Below are 22578 nucleotides of genomic sequence, written 5' to 3'. Positions count from 1 at the left end.
GAACCCTTTCCTGACAACCTCCATCCCCAAGTCTCAGTCAGATTATTTAGTTAGATGTTCTCAAGGAATGTTTCTTTTTTTCAAAGTACTTTTATTGATTTGATGGTAAGCCTTCTTTAGTTTGATAACATAATTCTTCTCATTTGTTGTAAGGGGCTCACCAAAACTTTTCCAGAACTTAACACAGTGCCCTGCACATAGTGGGTGCTTAACAAATATTTGTTGACTGAATGACTGAATATGAAATACAGTATAAACACTCAGAGAAGTGAAAGTTAACTTGGGGTTGGAATTAACAAGAAGGTCTTAATCAGTAAATGACATGTGAATTGCCTTTCTAAGAAGAGAAGGACATGGATAGGTGGAAAGAAGAAAGAAAGGCATTCACTGGAAATGCTGTAAAATAAGAGAAGATAACATAGCACAAAATTAACCATTTTGAAGTGGCATTCAGTGGCATTTAGTACACTCACAATGTTGTGCAACCACCAACTCAATCTAGTTCCTTAAAACTTTTATCACATCAGAAGGAAACCCTGTACTCATTAAGCAGTTGCTCATTTCCTCTCCTCTTCTTAGCCCCTGGCAACCACCAGTTTGATTTCTGTCGCTATGTATTTACCTATTCCGGATATTTCATAGAAATTGGAGTTGTATGACATATAACCTTTGTATCTGGCTTCTTTCACTTAGTACAATGTTTTCAAGGTTCATTCCCATTGTAGCATATATCAGTACTTCATTCCTTTTACAGGCTACGTCTTTCATTGTATGTATATCCACAATTTGTTTATCCATTCATCCATCGATGGGCCTTTGGCCTGTTTCCACCTCTTGGCTATTATGAGTAATGCTGCTATGAACGTGAATGCACATGTAATTTTTAGTGTATTTTTTCATGCTTTGAATTTTCTTTTCTTTTATTTATTTTTACTGCAGTATAATTGACTTACTATATTATATTAGTTTTAGGTGTACAGCATAGGGCTTTGTACACTATGCTGTACAAAAATGTGTTTTTATACATTATGAAATGATTACCCTAAGTTTTGTTACCATCTGTCACCATACGAAGTTCTTTACAGTGTTATTGACTATATTCCCCATGCTGTACGTTACATCTCTGTGACTTACTTATTTTGCAACTGGAAATTTGAACCTCTTAATCTCCCTCACCTATTTCTCTTCTCTTCCCACCCCTCTCCCCTCTGGTAACCACCTGTTTTCTTCTCTGAATCTGATTCTGTGTCTGTTTTCTTATGTTTGCTCATTTGTTTTGTTTTCTAGGTTCCAAGTATAAGTGAAATCATACAGTATTTGTCTTTCTCTGTCTGACTTATATCACTTAGCATAATGCCCTCCAAGTCCATCCATATTGCTGCAAATGGCAAAATTTCATTATTTTTTATGCCTGAGTAGTATTCCTCTGTGTGTGTGTGTGTGTTGTGTGTGTGTATACCACATCTTTTTTATATATTCATCTGTTGATGGGCACTTAGGTTAATTCATATCTTGGCTCTTGTAAGTAATGCTGCAATGAACATAGGGTTGCATATATCTCTTCTAATTAGTGTTTTTGTCTTCTTCAGATAAATACCCAAAGTGGAATTGCTGGGTCGTATAGTGGTTCTATTTCTAATTTTTTGAGGAATATCCAGACTGTTTTCTACAGTGGTTGTAACAATTTATATTCCCACCAACAATGCACAAGAGTTCCCTTTATTCTGTATCCTTACCAAAACTTGTTATTTGTATACTTTTTGATAATAACCTTTCTGAAAGGTGTGTGGTGATATCTCATTGTGGTTTTGATTTGCATTTCCCTGATGATTAGTGATGTTCTGCATATTTTCATGTGCCTATTAGCCATTGGTATGTCTTCTTTGGAAAAATGTCTATTTAGGTTCTCTGCCAATTTTTTAAATCAGATTGTTTATTTTTTTGATATTAAGTTATAAGAGTTCTTTGTATATTTTGGATATTAACCCATTATCAGATATATTATTTGTCAATATCTTCTCTCATTCAGTGGGTTGCCTGAGGAGACAGATCCAAAAAATATTGCTAAGACTCTTCTAGGAATCTCATGGCTTCTGGTATTACATTTGTCCTTGAGCCATTTTGAGTTTATTTTTTCATATGGTGTAAGGTCCAGTTAACTTCTATTGTATGTAGCTCTCCAGCTCTATTTATTGAAGAGACTGTCTTTTTCCCCATTGTATATTCTTTTTTTTTTTTTTTAATTTATTTTATTTTTGGCTGTGTTGGATCTTTGTTGCTGTGCGTGGGCTTTTCTCTAGTTGTGGTGAGCGGGGGCTACTCTTCGTTGCAGTGTGCAGGCTTCTCATTGTGGTGGCTTCTCTTGTTGCGGAGCATGGGCTCGGCTCTAGGCACGTGGGCTTCAGTAGTTGTGGCTTGCGGGCTCTAGAAGCGCAGGCTCAGTAGTTGTGGCGCACGGGCTTAGTTGTTCCGCGGCATGTGGGATCTTCCCAGACCAGGGCTCAAACCCATGTCCCCTGCACTAGCAGGCGGATTCTTAACCACTGCACCACCAGGGAAGTCCCCATTGTATATTCTTGCCTCCTTTATCATAGATTAATTGCCCCTATAAGTGTGGGTTTATCTCTGGGCTCTCTATTCAGTTCCACTGACCTATGTATCTGTTTATGTTCCAGTACCATATTGTTTTGATTACTGTTGCTTTGTAGCATAATTTGAAATCAGGGAGAGTGATACCTCCAAATTTGTCCTTCTTTCTCAGGATTGCTTTGGCTATTTGGAGTCTTTTGTGTTTCCTCACAAATTTTAGAATTATTTGTTTTTAATTCTTTAGGTTATCTATTCAGGAATAAAATTGCTAGATCATATTTTTATGACATTATGGTGATTTTAGGGCAAATTATGACCAAATATTTGATATCCTAAGATGAGATCATTTTTTGAATATTATGACTATTCATTTTGTTAATTTTTGCATTAATGGAAAAATTATTTTCAAGTTTATGATTATTTTATTCACAAACATATCTTATTAAAATTATTTTCTACTGTATGTGAGTTTAAAAACAAAGTTTACTTTTTGGTTTGTTTTAACCCTTAAGCCTTTTATCTTCTTACTACTCAAATGAATAACCTGGTAAGGTGATTCTTGACTTTGGAGATGCTGATTAATTTCAGAGCCTTGATTCCATCATCACATTTTTATTTACACTTAACCTTGACATTTCTTTATAACGTTCTGCAAACTGGTAAGCATAAGCATAGAAAATTTTATTCCATTCTTCTAGGATTTCTTCATTCAGTGAGACGATTTCTTCATTCAGTGAGACATGTATTTTCCTCTGTTTTCTTTTACTGCCCTAGCCTGAAATAACAGCCCCACATCCTGTTGCTAAACTCCATGCCACACAAATTCTTTAATTGTAACAAACTTCAGCTTCAGTTCTATTCCTTTAACTTACCTTGTACTCTCCTTGGACTGGAGATACCTGGATAGCCTATTCTGATGGGAATTTAAGTGATTGGCTAAATATGAAGATAAATAACTTAAATAATGAAATGCTATTTAATAAATGATTCTTTTCTACCCACCCTGACTTCCATGATTATTTCAGAGATCAGAGCTTAGTCCCAGTGAAGTATAGAGGAACTTTTTCTTTTCTAATGTAACAAAAATCACATTTGCTCATTGAGCAAAACTCAGGGATTGACATAGACAGTCTTCATAAATAAAAAGTCACCAAACTCTTAAGGGTCCTGGAATTCTCTCAGCCATTGGTGCCTGGGCAGAGTTTACATACAAGCAAGGAGCCTGTGTGCAGTGGACATCTTTTGTTTTCACCTGCCAACATTCATTACTCATTCTCTTGCTGACAGCACACTCATTTTACTTTGGGGAACCAGCCATCAAAGACATTGGATACTGTCTTGATAGGACGATATATCAAGGTACTCTACTTTTCCTGGCCAAGGACTAGGGATGTGACCCAAGTTTTGTGAATCAAGTTTTTTTTTTTTTTCCCGGAGTGAAGTCCTTGAACAGAGTAACGGAAAATCTGAAATTGATCTTAGGAAGCCCTGAAGAAAGTACCCATCAGTTTCTGCCACTCAGATCACCAGACCTGATTGATTTGTTTGTTTGGTTTTTTTCCTCGGTTCTGTTTGTGTCTCCTCTGCATCCTCCTTCCAATGGTTATATTCATACATGGAGAGGCTATCCCAAATCCTAAAGCTATCCTACAGAAAACAGCCTGGGAGAAAGATGAACCCATCAAAATAAAAGGGCTTAGGGAAGACAGAATTAAATGTGTATCTAAGAGATTGTTCATAGGGAATTATGAAGGATAGCACTAGTCACCAACCACAGGGCCAGTACTAGATTGGTTCACAGGACTGACAGCAATTACTCAAAAAATTGGAGTCTGGCACTAATCCAAACTATTTCAGGAAAGGTGGCAAATTCTAGAACTTCAGTGTCTTCATTTCCTTCAGTATTTATTTTTTTCTGGCATCTAGTATAAATACATCTAAGTTATTCTCAAAAGTAAACCCTCTTTCTTGCTCTTGTCTGTGTTGCACACTACAAAACAGTGGTTCACAGAGTGCGGTCTCCAGATCAGCAGCATTTAGGAACTTGTTAGAAAAACAAATTCTCAGGCCCCACCCCCAGATTTATCATTTCAGAGACTCTGGGGGTGGGGCCCGGCCAGCTGTGTTTTAGCAAGCCCTACGGGTGGTTCCGAAGCCCACTACCATTGAAGGACCACTGACCTAATATCATGCCAGAGTTTGGTGGACACTCACAAGTCCAATATCCCAGGGGAATTAATGTGTCATTGTTCAGGGAGACTCATGGCCCTTCATAGGTTGAGGAAAAACTGGTTTGGGGAGAACATTTCCTGCCCTGTGATAAATTTCTCAAGAATCCTTTGGGAAGATGTGGTCTCCAAATCAGGCATTCTGCTTTCTCTGCCATGGCCTGGCATTGAACTCTACTTCCACCAAACTCTACACCATGCAAATCAAAAGAGAAATAAATAAAGCAACACCAAAGCAATGGAGATCTCTATTTGAAATGTTATACCAAGAAAACATCAACAGGGAGAAAAGGTTGAATTCAAAGGGAATGAGTGGGTTAGAGCCAATAAAAACAACTGATTGTGGTAAGCAGAGGCAGTTATTGAAACAGGGAAAACACTGGATCCTGTGGAAAGTACTAAAGAAGTGCGGAGAAGCAGTTTGTAAACTGAGAAAGTGAGTCCTCATGAGCACAGGCCTACTTTCCTCCTTAATTAGACTGGAATTGCCCATTAGTGGGACTCACCTGTGATTAAACCCAACAAAACACATTAGCTACTGGATATGCAAGCTTGAAAACAAGTTAAGACTGTTTTAAGATGGTTCATGGTTTTAAAATGTTGATTAGAAAGTTGCTTCTGCTGGTGCTATTAATCAGTGCGGTTGGAATGTGAATCCCCAACTTAGGGAGAGGAAGAGATGTTTTTTGTTTAATTTTCCCAAAGAATTAAGATGTATGCAGCAAGATGTGCTGATTTGGCTATCATTTAAGTTGGCACTGTTAATGGAGGGGATCCTTGAAGACTGTCAGGGGTGGGAACTGACATGAACATCAGAGCATGGCAATGCAATTGACAAGGTGGTGAGTGCTGATGGTGGAACGGGGGATACATGTTTCTTGAATTTTAGTTCTGGCTCTATTCACTACCAGTCAGATGTTCTTCGTTATTTCAAAGTAAAGTTTGAGGCTGAATAAATAAATAATACAAAAAGCAAATAATTTGTAGACAGTAATTTTAGTCATAACTTACTATTTAGTTCAGTGCATTTTTTTATTTATGGCATGACAGTTACTTATATAGTTTATATTGAAGCAATTAAGGATCTCCCTTGATCCAGAGGATACTAGAGTGGGCAGAGATACAATTACTTTAAAAATCCAAGTGGTGAAACTTGAACATCTTGTACTGTGAAGATGCTGCTATGTTATTATGCTACTATTTTCTCATTACTAGAATTACAGCATATGCATTTTCAGGAGCACATAGTTAATATTGACCTTTCGTTTTAAATATTTGGGTAGGCTAAGGATCTCTACTATGAGTAGATAGGTTAAATATGGTGCATTAAAGCAATCCTGATACACCCCTTGATGTATGGCTTTTTAAATTATCATGTATATCATCTCCAGTAAGTTGTAGCTTTTAAAATTACATCGTAGTCTTATAAAATTATCGCTTTATATTAGAACATCTTAGTTCTAATATAAAGTGTGGTCATGGCTTCCTGAGATGTCATAATTCATCAAATCTTTTTTCCCCTACATCTCATCTCCACATCCTTTCTGAACTGTACACTGTAATTTTTAGATTGCCAAGTATGATCTATCAAAACTAGAACTTGGGTGTGGTACTTAGTAATTTTTGGATATTCTAATAAAATAATAATCTGATGTCTAAGGAGAACTGGATAATTTTCTATTGATATTTTATGGTATTTTGGAACCTCTTAATATATGAGTATGCACTAACAGAGGTGGGGAATTGAAATACATTATATTATGTGTCAAGCTAGTCTCATATGGCAAATGATTTGAGAGGACAGGGAATAAGAGCCAGGAGTATTGAGGAAATATAAGACAGAATTTCAAAGGCAGGAAGAAACTTGATGGGAGAGTAATGAAGAATGAATTGGTGGAGATTTGTGTATAATTACAAGGCATGTTTGGGGGAAATGAACACAGTATTCATTGGAAGGGGTTAAGAATGAAGACTTAAAAAAAATACTAGAAGCAGGAAGTCTGGAAACATAGGCTGTTTTTAATGATTTGTACTGTAATATCCATGTATCATCTAATGTATTCATCTATATTTTCAGACTTGATGACCACCCTCCACTATGATCAATATGTAAATAAGTGATTTTAGCTCAGTCAGAGAAGAAGGTGCATCTGTACAGAGAGAAGGAATTTGTCAGCCTTCTGAAAAGTGAACACACTGGAAAACCACGGTTTTCACTTTCTGGGTAGAATTGGTACTGGGTCAGTATTTTCAGATCAGCTCTAAGATAATGGCATTTATTTCCCTTTGCTCCCTTTCCTGTGAGTTTATCATCCAGGACTATCTAGAAGTTCTTTATCCAATGTGAGCACAAATGACTAGAAAAAATGAAAGATGAAGCCGCCAGGTAGCCTGTGACGTGCAGTGTTACCTGCCTCTCTCTTGAATGGTGCCCAGCTATGGACCCTACAGTCTTTGTGTCTAGTCAGCTTTGAATTTTACTTACAAACACGATATCTTTTTCCATTTAGCTTTACGTTTACTTCGTTTTATTATTTGCCACTCCTCTCCCCACTTCCCTAAGCCAGAATTGGAGGGGAAAAAATTTTTTTATATCAATAGGCAAATATTTTAAGTTATTTGAAGTAAATAATGTGGGTTTAGGGCTTTATTTATGTTTCAGCTCACTTCTAAACACCGTTATGATCTCTAACCTATGGAGGGAATTTTCACTGTTTTCCAGTGAACGTTTAAAGCTAAAAGTTCAGAGAGAATAATAAAGTGCCATCTATATGTTAACAACTCTATGAATTCTTGCTGATTGACAAACTGAATTTTGTGACTCTGTGTCTGCGTAGCTGGTATTTTACATGCTTCCGTCAAATTGTGGTTGCTCCTGTTGATTTCAATTTTTTCATTCTCTTTTCCAATTTATTATACTCTTTCCATCTTCTGGTTGGCTAGTTATTGATGCTTAAACCTAGTTTACTGTGTACAGGTTGGTGATCAATTTTTGGAAGGATGCTTGTAGGAGCTCAGATACTGAGAAAGAAAATATACCAATAAAATGTAAACTGGAGAGAAAGAAAGTGGGCGACCAAACTTTAAAGCTTATCTAAATGGAGCTCACTGTTTTAAGATTGTGAGCCTGGAATGGCTGTACCTACTTTAAGATTTACTAATAATTTTACCCTTTTACTGAATATTCTGTGAAGGAATAATAAGCCCTGTTCTTTGCCATAGATGCGTTGTGTAAGTCAGATCTTTTGGAGAAAAACTCAAGAGGAGAAGCTGCTGAGTTTACCTGAGTTTTTTGGTTTTTGTTTTTGTTTTTTTTTACTTTAGAGTAAAGTTTCCTTGACGGCACTGCTTGTTGATTAAAATGCTTTGCAAAGTTCTTCCATTGATTCTGTCAAGACCACACTCTACTTTTTTACTGCAGAGGCAAATGTTAACCTCTCTTCAGCATTTTCTCCTTTTCAGCTCTTAACATTGCCAGATGTGCAATTAAATGGTCACTTCACCTTTATTATAGTTTTCGTGGCATGTTATTGTCATTATTTTTCTTGTTTATGTACACTATAGCAGTTATGGTCTCCATATGCTTGTTTTGTAAGATAGCTTTTAAAACCCAGCTGAGAGATGCAAGCTGGTGGGGAAAAAATCACCACTGGTCTCTCATTTATCTCCTTTTAACCCTCAGAGGTAAATTCATCTGGGTAAATGTGTGTCTAAGCATCTTTCAGCGATCAGGCAATGTTGTTGTATAGTTCCTCTCTAACAAGAGGAAAGAGGGCTACAGTATAGAACCTGATCTTATCACTTAATAGCTTTGGGCTATTGAGGTAGCACTTTTTAGATAAGATACAATAAGCAGATGAATTAGAAGCTGTGAGGTATGGTGAAATAAATATATGTAGAAACTGGGCTTTTTGTGTTTGGGGAAGAGGGCATGTAAGGATTTCTTCCTGATGAATATAAAGAAAAACAACTTCAAAGAACATGGGAGTTTAATAATTTAACTAAATTAGAGTAAGCCATACAATTGAATTGAATTGATTTCTCATAATGCTCTTCTTAGAGAAATCCCAAATATCTTGTTTCATGAGAGTCTGGGATATGTACAATACAAAATGCAAATATGCTGTTATTGCTGAAAGAATTACAGAAATAAAACTTCTAGAATGCACATCCTTTGGGGCATGGTTTTTAAAGCTGTCCTATGAAAATGATATATTTCTAATGAGTAATTTTAATGCTTAATAGGAAACAGGGAAATTGGCTTTATGGGAGAAGAATCTATCCCATCCAATTCGAATTATGAAACTTTCCATTTACATTTGTTCAAAGTGTTTTGTCTTGTTTTGTTTGCCTGTTTTTTGTCAGAAAGTGTGGAAAGTTGGCAGTGTTGTCCCCAAGACTAAGAGTATGTGAACCCTTTGTTTTCAGTGACCTCATCCAGGTTAGCATCTGATGGTCTCCATCAGACGAGGTTTAGAGGAGAGGAGACAAATAACACATTACCTTTCATCTTTAACATTTCCTCTTTCATCCTGCCTGCCTCTAAGAGGAGACAGTTCTTTTCTGTTAATTCCAGAAATATATGTGAGAGATTTTGTTTTACTTACGATAAAGAATATGAAAATGCATGTATTATAAGCCAAGTTTAAGTAATGAAAAGTGAGATTATTTTAAAATTTAGCAAACTGTTCATCCCCCTGTTTCTATATTCCAAGTTCACATGTAGGATGTATCATGCCAGTTGATAGATTTCAGCCCATCCCATTTTCAGCAAATCTAATGGTATTTTATTCTATTTTATTTTGGCTATGCAAATTCTCTCCATATTCTTAAAATCCATTGAAGGCATTTTCAGTGACTAAGGAGATCTCTGTCAGTGATAGTGGAATGGATTGATTTCAAACCTTCTTGGTACTGTTATAGAACTTGGCAAAGAGAAGACTCGTGGCAGCAATAGATGTTTCTGTGAACTTTTTATGAGACCAGTGGGAACCTTATAAATTTTTTGGTGATTCCCTCTCCCCTCACCCTCTTTTTCCTTTTTGTCTGGACTGACTATTAACATAACCATGGTATAAATATGCTACTCATCCTGAAAGTACAAGAATTGACTAATAGTGAGGATTTTAAGCTGAGGTTACTAAGAATCAAACTTCCTCTTCTATTAGATGAAAATCTACCTTATCACCAGCTACTTAGTAGCATGTTATTAGCAAATTTTAAAATTCTCATTTCTTCTAAGTTTGAGGAATCTAATTCTTAAAAATATAGCTATTGAAAAATGAAAAATAGGCTGATGTTTTAGATACCAAATTTAGTTATCCTTTTTTTCCCCCCTATTCTCATCCTTGCCTAGCCCCTAACGCTTATAAAAATTTTGTGGAAGCATTGTGGGAGGGATGAGAAACAAAATGTTTTTGTGAAAATATTTAGCAAGAGAATATGGGTACAAGGAATAAAATGAGGAAAATAAAACAAAACATCTTAACCTTAGCCTAAATTTTCAACTTTGTTAAAAATTAGAAGCTCCTCATGTATATCTTATGTTGATAACAATAAAGAATTTCCTAAACTAAATTAATTAAAATTAATTAATTAAAAGTCATCTTTATAGAAGTCTATCATACTTTATCAACAGTATACTTTTCTACTCAGCCATGTTCAAGGTTCAAGCAATTAGAACAGGAAAGAGGAAGATATTTAGGGCAACATATGTGTTGTTCATAAAAGCAATGACCAAAAATATGTAAGAAAGAGTTAGGCAACTGTTTCTACTGCTGTCAGAAATCATTCTTCCTTTGTGAAATTTCAAGAAAAGGAACCCTTGAGATTCGGATAATGTGGAAGTGAAGGGAATGCATATTTGGACATCAATATTTTAGTAAGAAAACTGATTGGGAAAGAAAACAGATGTCAAGGTCAGGATGAATATAATGTCTAAAAGGAAATACATAAAGAAAACTATTTTGGTGAAAGGCAGATAAGAAAGAAAAAGAAAACTTTGAAGTGTTCCCTCAGACTTTTTTAAGAATATATTTGAAGCTTGCATCTTTTATGGTGTATTTTCTATATATTCTGAATCCAACGGATTAGATGTCCCTGATACAAAAACATGGTTTTCCAGTTATTAGTCTTATTTTATTTCTGGGCTCTTGAGAATAGGACCATTGCATACAGCTGGGAAGATTGTGCATTGCACCAGTCCAGGTGTGGAAGGCACTATAACTACGAGTGCTGGCCCTGGATCATTACTTCTGTTCAGTGGAATAAACAGATGGTTTTAATGTGTATGTAATATTATGTTGCTGACCAAGCACCTGAATAAAATACTCAGGATAGTAGGGGAACAATCCTTAGACCTCATGTTTTCTTCCTCACTTTTCCTAATTCCCCATTTCTTATTTTCATGCCTTCAGGTAGGATGAGTAATAGGGAATCTTGCTGAATCTCTCAGTACTTCTCCTCTCCTCCCCGCCTCTCTCTCTCTCTCTCTCTCACTCACTGTCTCTCTCTGTCACACACACACACACACACACACACACACACACACACACACACACACACACACAGAGCTGTTTTGAAATATCCCCAGGGTTCCTAGTAAAATATTGCATGATGTGATAAAGACTACCTTTGCGAAGCTATTGATTTGGGTGGGTCTTCTGGGTGGTCTCCTAGAATGGAGATGAAAGTTAGTTATATCTGAAATTCCCTTTGCTAAAACTAAGGGATATATCTCCTGATCACAGGCAACAATGAATTCAACTCACTTTTTGGTTTAAAATCTGAAAATAAAGTTAAAAAGAGAACTTTAGAAAATATTTCTTCTGAATTCCTGAAAGAATCCTGGTGCACCCTCAATATATCTGAAATAAAGAAGGGGATAGTTAACATTTTTATTCTGAAAGAGTAAGAGCAATGGTTATATATCATGCCCTAGGATGCTCAGGGTATGAGAATGTGTAATATTCCAAGTGATATTCCTACAAATTCTTCACAACTAGTAAGTACAACCTTTGCAAACAACATTTTTCTTGATACCTTTTAAACAGTCATCTCTTTTTATTTTAACCAATTCGTATTTATATATAATATTCAAAAATAGCTGAAAATAATTAAAAGTGGCAAGAGAACAGTAGTAAAAAAAACATACTTTTATAAAAAAGTGTTTTTATATATTGCTCTGCCTAAAATTATTTGGCTGCGTTTTCCAGGACCAAACTATCAGGACTTGGCTTAAGTTCCCTTTCTTTACCTTCATAACACAGTGTGTTTGTGTACTTCTATGCCAATAGGAGTAGTCCTTTCAACTGTAACTATTTTTAAAGTTATTAATGTCCTTTTTCAGTAAGGTCTACTGTCTTGTTGGAGCACTGAAATTTATCTGGCAAGACTGTCAAAGAGATTTTTGTCTTAATAAAATAACTATCCTTTCTCCAGATGTGTGTATTTTTGACCCTGGGGGATGATATTCTGAAAGGGAGAATATCAACGTGAAGTGCCATTTCAAAGCTTACTACATTTGCTTTTCATTGTACTTTGTGGTTAAGAGGCCTTCTGAATTTGGTGAATTTTATTTGCTCAATTAACTATATCAGTAGTATATTGTAAGGAAGCCTGTAAGATGCTAAATATATGCCATAGAGCAAATATAATTAGTTTTCACCTCTCCTGAATTGTTCCTCATTTTAGTGGGTATGATGTGCATTTCCAAATGCCCATTAACTTTTATTATTGGCTCCTTTGTACTCCTCACCTACCTTTATATTTGAACCAGCTGGTTTACCTTCTTTTTCCCTGCTTAATACCACAATAAAGGCATATCTTGGCTTATTGCCCCCTCATATATACTACATGGCTAATACTTCTCTCTGCATCAAATTTTTTCCCAGATATCTGAAAAAGAATGGTGCCAATGGGGATTCTGGAAAGACATTCTAAAACAGATCTTAGTGTTTTAAGTGCTTCAAGCCAAGTTTGGAGAAGAGTTTTAACTCCACGCTCGTTGTATCCTGTATTAGTTTTTATTATTTGCATTTTCTCATTAGAGCCGGCAGACAATCTAACCCAATCAGTCAAACATTTTGCAAGTTGTCAGTACAAAATATTTCTTCTCTAAGGTTTAAGGGAAGTTCTCAGCTAAATGAAGGAGGCTAACAAACCAATAAAGGTTTTGAGGTATATTGTGAAAAACTAATAACATTAAACAGTTTTCAGGATGGATTGGAGAAAAAAAATTAGGATCTGACTCTTTACTTTTGCTTCTAACCATTATAGATTAATAGGGATCTGATTTAATCTCCTGTCTTAAACAACTAGAAACTGGACAAAAATATAAAAAAAAAATATTATTCAGCCATTGGCTAAAAGGCAGCACAGGTCTGTGATACCCAAGGGAAGGATAATTAAAAAACAGTACTATTATTGTGCCAGCTTACTGCCTGGAGGCAATATCCAGATCCCAGAGAAGGTCTGGAGAACCCACGTAGAGTCCAGCCATTGTGCTGAGTTGTAGAGACTGAAATCAAAGTTCAGGAAAGCCTAGAGGTCTAAAATTTTCAGACAGAGTACCAGGAAGGAAGGGAAAAATGAATGAGAGAGAGAGAGAGAATGAGAATGAACACTGGAAACTTACAGAGGCGTTTCCTTCAGTGTTTGGTAAAGGACTACACTGTACTTGTATGAGAAGAAACAAGCAAAAGTCAAGGAAAGAAACACCAGAAAGGGGTATGATAAACAATTCCCAGAACTCACATAAGTCTGGGGACACTGGGTATTTCCCCCAGCTGGAGTGGAGAGGCCACTTAATAGGCATTTGTTTGAGTTCAAAAAATTGTATTTCTTTAGGAGTGGTGTTAAACTAGCCCTAGACAACAAGCTGCTCTGTACCTTTTTAAAAATAGCTTGTAATAAAGTCTCTAAAGTAACTTAATTGTGCCTATACAAAGTCATACACCACATGAAATCCACCACACAACAATGTATAACTCAAAATGTCTCCCATCCAGGAAAAAATTACCAGACATGTAAAAAGCAGTATAATATGAGTCATATCCAGGAGGAAAAAAAAAGATCCATTAATAAAAACATACTCTGAAATGGCAGAGATGATAAAATTCATGTATAAGAATATTAAACAACTATTATTAATATTCCTCATAAATGCAAGAAGGTAGAAGAGAACATAAATACAGTGAGAAAAGAAATGGTAGATACAAAAAACACTCAATGGAACTTCTAGAGAAGAAAAATGCATTATCGGAAATAAAATACACTAGATAAGGTACAGCAGATTAAATATTATAGAAGTAAAGGTTGGTGAACTTGACAACATAGCAATAGAGGTTAATTGATTGCAAAATGAAAAACAGAGTTTAAAAGACCTAAAGAATAAATGAAAGCATTAGTAACCCGTGGTACAAAAGCAAATGGTCCAACACATATGTAATTGGAGCCCCAGAAGGAAAGGGGGAGGCAACAAATATTTTTAGAAATAACTGTTCTAAATTTTCTAAATTTGACAAAACTCTGAAGACTGCCAATGAACACAAAACCAAAGAAGCATAACAAAAGTCAAATTGCTAAAAATGACTAAAATGAGGAAATCATAACAAAAGCTGGATAAAATAACCACAGTACGCAGGGAGGAACAAAGATCAGAATTACAACAGACTTCTCCTTAGGAACTATGCAAATGAAAAACAATAGAGTGGCATCTTTAAAGTATCAAAGAAGGAAAAATTTTAACTCAGAATTCTATACTCAGAGAAAAATTTCTTTTAAAAACAGAGGTGAAGTAAACTCTTTTTCAGCCAAACGGAAGCTGAGACAGTTAATCATTAGCAAATCTGTAATAAAATAAATTTTACGGAGGTTGTTCAAGGAGAAGGAAAATGATACCAGATGGAAATTTGCATCTACACAAAGGGATAAAGACCACCGGAAACAGAAATTATGTGGATAAACATAAAATGCATTTTTATTCATTTTTGTTTTTCTTTAAAAGGAAATTGACAGTTTAGAACAACGTAATAATGTGCTATTTTAATGTATGTAAAGAAGATGTATGACAATAATAACAAAAAATGTGAGGGGAACATGAAAATAAAATACTGTGAGGCCTGTACATTATACATAAAGTGATTTAATATTATTTGAAGGTATATTGTAATAAGTTAGTGGTTTAAATTGTAAACCCTAGAGCAACCATTAAAAAATGTTAAGACATAGAACTATGTTATTAAATCAATAGCAGACATAAAAGGGAATCATAAAAAAATGAATCGATCCAAAGAAGACAGGAAAAATGGGGAAGAAGAATAAAGAACAAATAGAAAACTAATGGTGAGATGGTAGACTTAAACCAGTCATATCAATAATTACATTTATCTGAAGTGGTCTAAATACTCCAATTAAAAGGCAGAGATTGTCAGAGATAATAAAATAACAAGATTAAAAATGTATACCCTAACAGAAATCCACTTTAGCTGTAAAGGCACAAAGAATGGAAAAGTTATACCAAACACTAATCAAAAAAAAAAAAAAAAATCAAAATATTGCCAAAGTAGACTTTAGAATAAGAAATACTAACAAACATAAAGAAAGTATTTTCATTATGGATGTTAAAGGAGACAGCTAGCTCATCAAGAAGAAATAATTATCCTACATGTGTATGAAGCCAGTGATAAAGCTTTAAATACATAAAGCAAAAACTGATGATATTGTTAAAAGACAATATTAAGATAACTAAAGGGTGTCAAGAACTGTAAGGCGTCTGAGACTTTACTCTGTTTGAAAGCTAATAAGTTAACCTGGCACATATTCATGGGTGTTGGCAGAAGACATTAGACTTCTGTATTAGAGACCAGAGATGGTTTATTACTTAGAGCAATAGCAGTAGCCAGAATATCATATTTTCTTCTATAGGTTTCTCTAGCCTCAGTTCCTACAGGACAGTGTGACAAGGGCCAGGTGATGTCTGCATATGCAGTAGGTTGGGTTACAGGAGAAGAACTTTGAGCCTAGGGAACACAAATCTTTTATAATTAGTTGTAAGCAAACCTGTGTCACCTTTTTTTCCTGGAGGGAGACATGATTTTTATTAAAATATACAGCAAATAAATCTACTCTTTACTTCAGGGGAAGCACCATTCCTATCTTCCAAGGCTGTTTGCTTCTAGATAGAAGTCTTCCGAGGCTGTTTACAACTCAGAATCCTAGAAAAGATAATTTAGCATAAAAGGACAGTTAGTTATGGCCTCTGCTCTCAAGACTGCAATAATGTGAAAAATATATAGAGAATTTTCTCCTAATGAAAGGCAATCTGTATACTAGGAGAATATGTTTTAAAAAATGTATCTAAGAAAGGACCTGTATCCAAAATATATAAAGAGCTATTAAAACTCAATAATAAGACAAAAATATTGGTAAACATTTTGAACAGATATGTCACCAAAGATGATATATGGATGGCATGGCATATAAACATATGAAAAGATACTCAATATCAATAAATTATTAGAAAAATTCAAATTAAAACTGCAGTGATGCACTATGCACCTCACTAAAATGGCTAAAAGATTGACAATGTGAAGTATTGCTACTGGTATGTTTTGGAAAACAGTTTGGTAGTTTCATATATAGTTAAATATATGCTGATCCCCTCCTAGTTATTAATCCATGAGAAAATAAAATAATATCAACACAAAACATACACATATTTATAGAGGTGTGTTCATAATATCCTCAATCTGGAGACAGTCCGTATGTCTTTCAACTGAAGAATGCATAAACAAATTTTGCCATACCATGCAATGGAATACATCTCAGCTATACAAAAGAAAGAACTGTTGATACACATAACATGGACAGATTTCAAAAGTATTATGCTAAGTGAACAAAGTCAGACAAAAATACTGCATGATTTCATTTAAACGTGTACTTGTAAAGGCAAAACCAGTGTCAGCAAGCACTTCATGGGTTGCCGGAGTTGAGTGTGGGATGTTGACTACAAAGGGGCATGAAAGAAGCTTTTAGGATGAAGGAAATACTCCACATTTTGATTATGGTGCTGGTGACATGCATTATTTCCTTAGAATTGCTGAATTTTATTATGTGTAAATTTTACTTCAATCAAGCTGTTAAATATAGGAGTGTGACTCTATCTTAGAAAATATCGGAGTTGACTAACCAATCATATTTTTTCTTTTCACAAGCATGTTTTTAGTGTTCATAGTAGTTCTTTTTTTCTCTCTCTTTCTTATAAATGAATAATAGCAAATTGTCATGTCATGAGGTTTTATTATATATTTTCAAACTCACTGATATTAAAATCTAGCCTGGTTAGAATTCTCTTACTGCCTTCAACTTAAGCTTGGCTTTAAAAGGCAGTGTGTTTTAGGAGTCATTGCTGCTTTTCCTGTTAGGTTTGATGGGAAAAAATGACTATAAATTTATCTCATTTTTATTTTCAGGATTTTACCGAGTTCAGTTATGTTAACCCTATGATCCTGGCCAAACTCTTCAATTATGCCTCTTGAACTTACCTCAGTAATTCTCAAGGCTATTATATTTCTAATAACATTAATACCTAACATTCATTGAGCACTTACTATATAGTAGACTCTGTTCTAATGACTTCATCCATTTATTTTCTTTAATTCTCACAACTACCTTGTGAAAGAAGCACAGATTTTTTCCCATTTTACAGAAGATGAAACTGAGTCATAGCAGCTGCCACATTCATACAGCTAGTACGTGAGGAAGCAAAGATTTGACTACAGGCAGTCAAGCCTTTTAGAGTCCATTCCCTGAACTGTAAAGCTACAAATCAAGTAAAATACAGATCATAAATTTTAGTGTCTAGGAGAATCAATTAATTTATTTAAATTCAGTTCTCAAACTTCTCCCTCTCCCTCCTGATTCTTATTTGGTAGATTTGGGATGAATTCAGGAATCTGTGTTTTTAGCAAGCACTGCAGGTGGTGGTTTGTTGAACCCAATTTGAGAAACCCCATTTTCTGTGACCTTAAGCTAATTACTTCTAAGGGCCTTTGTCTCCTATTCAAAGGTGGAATTCTTTTAGGATGAAGTGCTTGCCCAGTAACTGCTATGTAGTACATTTCCCGTATGTATTAGCTCTAAATATTTTTATTATCACCATTACTAAATTTTAAATGATTACTATGTATCTGGTGCCCTGTTCTCTGTATTTACTATATTTCCATAACCTAGGCAGGCATAATCTACTGAATGATTTAGCAGCTTTAGCTGCTATTGCCTGAATTTAACCTGATTTCATGGGATGAAACAGAATGAACACCGTGGTTCATGGCTGTCAGTAGTGAAAAATAGCTGGAAATCAGACAAACAGCTTCATTGCTGAGATTGTTTCCGGGCTAAAAGTTCTTCCAACAGCTGTTTGTTTTGGCCATTAATCGTGTCCATTCTTTTTTTTTTTTTTAAGCTGGGGGAAATACAATTTTCTTTAAAAAGAGAATGCAGGCTGGTTGTTTCTGAAGTTAGGAAGAATGCCTGTCCTTCCACTATTGTGGTCTTTTGGCTGCTTTGACAGTTGGACTGAAGGGCTTTCCTTTTGTTCTTTTTCACTCTCAGGGCTCAGACTCAGACTGCTGTAGTGAGAAGAAAAGGTAAAACTAGGAGCTCTTTAATCCTAGAGAAGGAGCTTTGTAGCAGTTACCTTCAAGAAAAGTTTCCTCCCCAAAGGAACAGTTAATATTACATGGACACAGACTCACTGAGCAGAGAGAGAGAGAGAATGGATATATGAGAGAATGAGAATATGAGAATTCAAGCCAGCAAGAAAGAAACTTAACTAAAGATGAAGGGGAGTTTTGCCTCTTCCTGAAAGTTATATTATTAGTTGTGTTTTTTTTTTTTTTTTTTTTTTAAATCATGTTGACTGCTAGTTTTGTTTAAAGTATTTGTTCTGGAAATACTAAAGTTGGAGTCTACCAGACTGAGGTTAGAAGCATTTTCTTTGGCAGCAAGAAGATACTTTTATAGAAGCCATGCCTGTACTTGGGGTTGCCTCAAAACTGAGGCAGCCAGCTGTTGGGTCAAAGCCTATTCATACTGCTCTTCCGATACCAAATTTTGGCACTACTGGGTCACAGCACTATTCTTCGAGACCTTTGGAACTTACTGAATCAGAGAGCTCAATGCTTTCTTGTCAGGTCACATTACAATCAGCCTGTGAATTTGAAGAGAAGAAACCCCTCCAAGGAAAAGCTAAGGAGACAGAAGACAGCAAGGTTAGTGGCTGAAGGTTACCTACAGACTTATAGAGCTGAAATGCAAATTTCCTTTTAGGTAGAATATAAAACATGCTGTGAAGTAGGGAGTAGTAGAGGAATACCGGTGTAAGAAAGTAAGTAGTTTGAAAAGCTGAATATTTAGCCTATGCAGACCTGTATTTATAATTTATGGTAGTAAAAGTTGTGAACGAAATTCTCTGAATATGCCTGTGTTATCAGTACTACTTATTGATGAAGTGCCTAGTTAAATGCTAGATAACTCTCTTACTGATAACTGTAATTGATCACCAATATGAGGAAAAGGGGAGCTATTTTTCAGATATAAAGTAAAAAAAAGATTTATTTGTGAAAACTAGTACAGACACCATCACTTTTCTCTAAATGTCGTTTGCATTTTAAACACTTTCTGACTGAATATGTGAATCCTAGCCTGCTTAATTCATTGTAGTATGAAGGAAAATGAAGTGTGATTTTCCTTGATACTGCACATTTTTCTGGGTTTTCACTAGTAAATTGAAACCCTACTCTTTTACTTATTACTGACATCTTTTTCAGTCATTTAATTTATGACATTTGTGAGCAGTAGCTCATAGCTTTTGGGTTTTAAGCCATACTACACTCATTTTCTCCAGATGCTGAGGGGTACATGGCCCTTCAGTTGGTGAAGGGGATTCACGGGGATTCCTTTGTACCTTGATGAACATCACTTTTGAATGCAGCATTAATTAACTATAACATCAAGCTTTTACATTCTCACCTCTGGCTCCTTAGGGAATGATTTGATTTTACTCTCCCGCCCAAATGTGATTTAAAAATAATTTAAGAAAAGGCTTCGTATAGAAATCAACTCTACAAGTTAAAAAGAAAGTCACGCTTTTTGTCTGAAATGTCCATTCTGTCTTCACCTGTTCAAATCCTCTCAGGTGCAGCGCAAATGCAGCTTTCTTCATAAAGTCTTTGCTAGTTACCCTTTCCTCTCCTTTCCTTTCCTGTGGTTATTCATCTGTAGTAATGCTTACAACACCTAAATTTATATTGCGTTTTAATTATTTGGATAATTTATTTCTATCCCCACTAAATTGAAAATATATAGAACCTAGGACCTTATTCTGTGCTACAGCTCCCCCTCCTCAATGCTTTAGGCATAACAATTAGTAATTGAATGGATTAATACATGAATGAATGAATCAATGAATGAACAATTATACTGAGAAAGATTTAGTTATGTTCATTAGTCTCTTTGGATCGTTCAATCTATAAAACGTAAGGTTTAGAATGAATGATTTTTAAAGTACTTCTAGTTCGAAAATTATTCCTTTTGTGTTCTAGGACAACGCTATCTACCCAAGAAAAAGCAATTAAAAGAAAATAGTTAATTTTAGGCTTAGAGTTTTCATTCCAACATAAACAATTCAGGGTAAAAGTAGGGAAGTATAAATTATCAATAAAAGACTAACAATATTTAACTTTATGCAAATAATTAAAACAAATGCATGTCGTTCTCTTCTAATATTCTGTGTACCCACAATGACTTGTCTGGATTAGATGGAAGAGAAACCACTTTTCTCTCCTGACCATGGCTATCATCTCTGCAGGTTTACTCAAACTTGTACTTTGATAAATGGCCTTGGCCTAAGACTTGACCACTGTAAGTACTATTTGCAATAGAATTTTGGTTGGTCTCTTTGGTTAGCAGACATATCAATCATGCATCTGATATTCCAATAAGACTCTGTGGTAAGCAATGTTGTATTTATAGAGATGTTTTTACCATGCCGCTTATCAGATTGAAAACTTTTTCAAACAAATGTAAAGAATGCCTGGTCAGCATTTCAGAATATTTCTAAATGTTAGAAAAGAATAAAGATTTGTATAAACTTCTGAAAAAAGTAGAACTAAAGAAAACAGCAAAAATGATCAAGGTCGTTGTGTTAGAGAAAATTAGATTTGGCTGCAAATAGTAAAAAAAAAAAAAAAAAAAAAAAAATCCACATAACAGCATAAGTAAGATAGGAGTTTCTTTTTCATTTAAAGGATATCTGGAAGTAAGCCATCCATGACTGGTATGGTGACTTCATGAAATTGTCAGGGAACCAGGCTCTCTCTTTTTGTCCACCAACGTCATTTTGGCATCCATCTCTCAGTCTCGAGTGGATAATTGAGTTACACTCAATTAAGAAGACACATCCTGTTTCATTAAGGATTCTTCCACATCCATTTGGCCTGTTGATAGTTCCAAGGCCTTATCTAGTTGCAGTGGAGACTGGAAAATGTAGAGTTTATTCTAGGCGCAACTAAAAATTATGGGTTCTATTTCTAAGGAAAAGAGACCATTGATAGTACCCACAATAGATGACTGTCATTAAGAAACATTTATGTGGAGTATTCTGCTGGTCCTTGCACCAAACAGCCTCACAGTCTGGTGAGAGAGAACAAACCTGTATATGACAGTGTCAGAAATGTATCTTCAATCCAGCACTCCCTTCTCCTATCCTTGTTTTTAGTTAGTGTACATGCCATCATTCCAGGCATCTAATCTTGAATTCCTAGTCTGATTTCTGGTGATATACATCACTATTCCACATTCCATAATTTGCTAGAAATTGGAGATTTTGCTTCTGTACTACAGCTTGGATTTATCCCCTTATGCACATCCTCATGCTTTGGCCCTTGTTAAGTTTTCTGTCAATTACTGTAATAATTCCAAATTGGTCTCTTCTCCAGTGGCTCTCCATCACATCCATCCAAAACATTTACCATTCTGATTAAAGAAAAAACTTTAGTTTCTTCTCCTGTCTTACAATTTTTTTAATTCAGGCATTTCAGTCTCCTAATTGTTGTCACTTCTTCTATCATAGCTCTATCTAGCTACTCTATATCTCATTCTTGGGTGTCCCAAATTTTTCAGATTGCTTAATCTCACTGTTCTTTTTTTTTTTTTAATTGAAGTATAGTTGCTGCACAATATTATATGAGTTATAGGTGTACAATATAGTGATTCACAATTTTTAAAGGTTATACTCCATTTATAATTATTATAAGTTATCGGCTGTATTTCCCATGATGTATAATATATCCTTGTAGCTTATTTTATACCTAATAGTTTGTACTTCTTAGTCTCCTACACCTATATTGCCCCTCTCCCCTTCCCTCTCCCCACTGGTAACCACTAGTTTATTCTCTATATCTGTGAGTTGGCTTCTTTTTTGTTATATTCACTACTTTGTTGTATTGTTTAGATTCCACATATAAGTGATATCATACAGTATTTGTCTTTCTCTGTGTGACTTACTTCACTTAGCATAATGCCCTCCAAGTCCATCTATGTTGCTGCAAATGGCAAAATTCCATTCTTTTTAATGGCTGAGTAGTATTCCATTGTATATATATACCACATCTTCTTTATCCATTCATCTGTTGATGGACACAGGTTGCTTCTCTATCTTGGCTATTGTAAATAATGCTGCTATGAACATATATCTTTT

General features: G+C 35.2%; 1 protein-coding gene across 15 annotated transcripts in view; it reads left to right on the top strand.

Moving 5' to 3' along the window:
* Positions 1 to 22578, top strand: part of NAV3 (neuron navigator 3) — a 1137481-nt gene that overhangs the window by 758803 nt on the left and 356100 nt on the right. For 10 of the 15 annotated variants that reach the window (XM_057557682.1, XM_057557697.1, XM_057557687.1 and 7 more), the window contains exon 1: positions 18848 to 19090. The exons of the other annotated variants lie outside the window; for them this stretch is intronic. In XM_057557682.1, the coding sequence (XP_057413665.1) occupies positions 18848 to 19090 (243 nt within the window). Of the gene's footprint in view, positions 1 to 18847; positions 19091 to 22578 lie in introns of those variants that run through there. 15 annotated transcript variants of the gene reach the window in all.

The sequence above is a fragment of the Balaenoptera acutorostrata genome, chromosome 11 (genome assembly GCF_949987535.1).
Source record: "Balaenoptera acutorostrata chromosome 11, mBalAcu1.1, whole genome shotgun sequence".
Classification (NCBI taxonomy): Eukaryota; Metazoa; Chordata; class Mammalia; order Artiodactyla; family Balaenopteridae; genus Balaenoptera; species Balaenoptera acutorostrata.
This window is presented reverse-complemented; position numbering and strand designations above follow the sequence as displayed.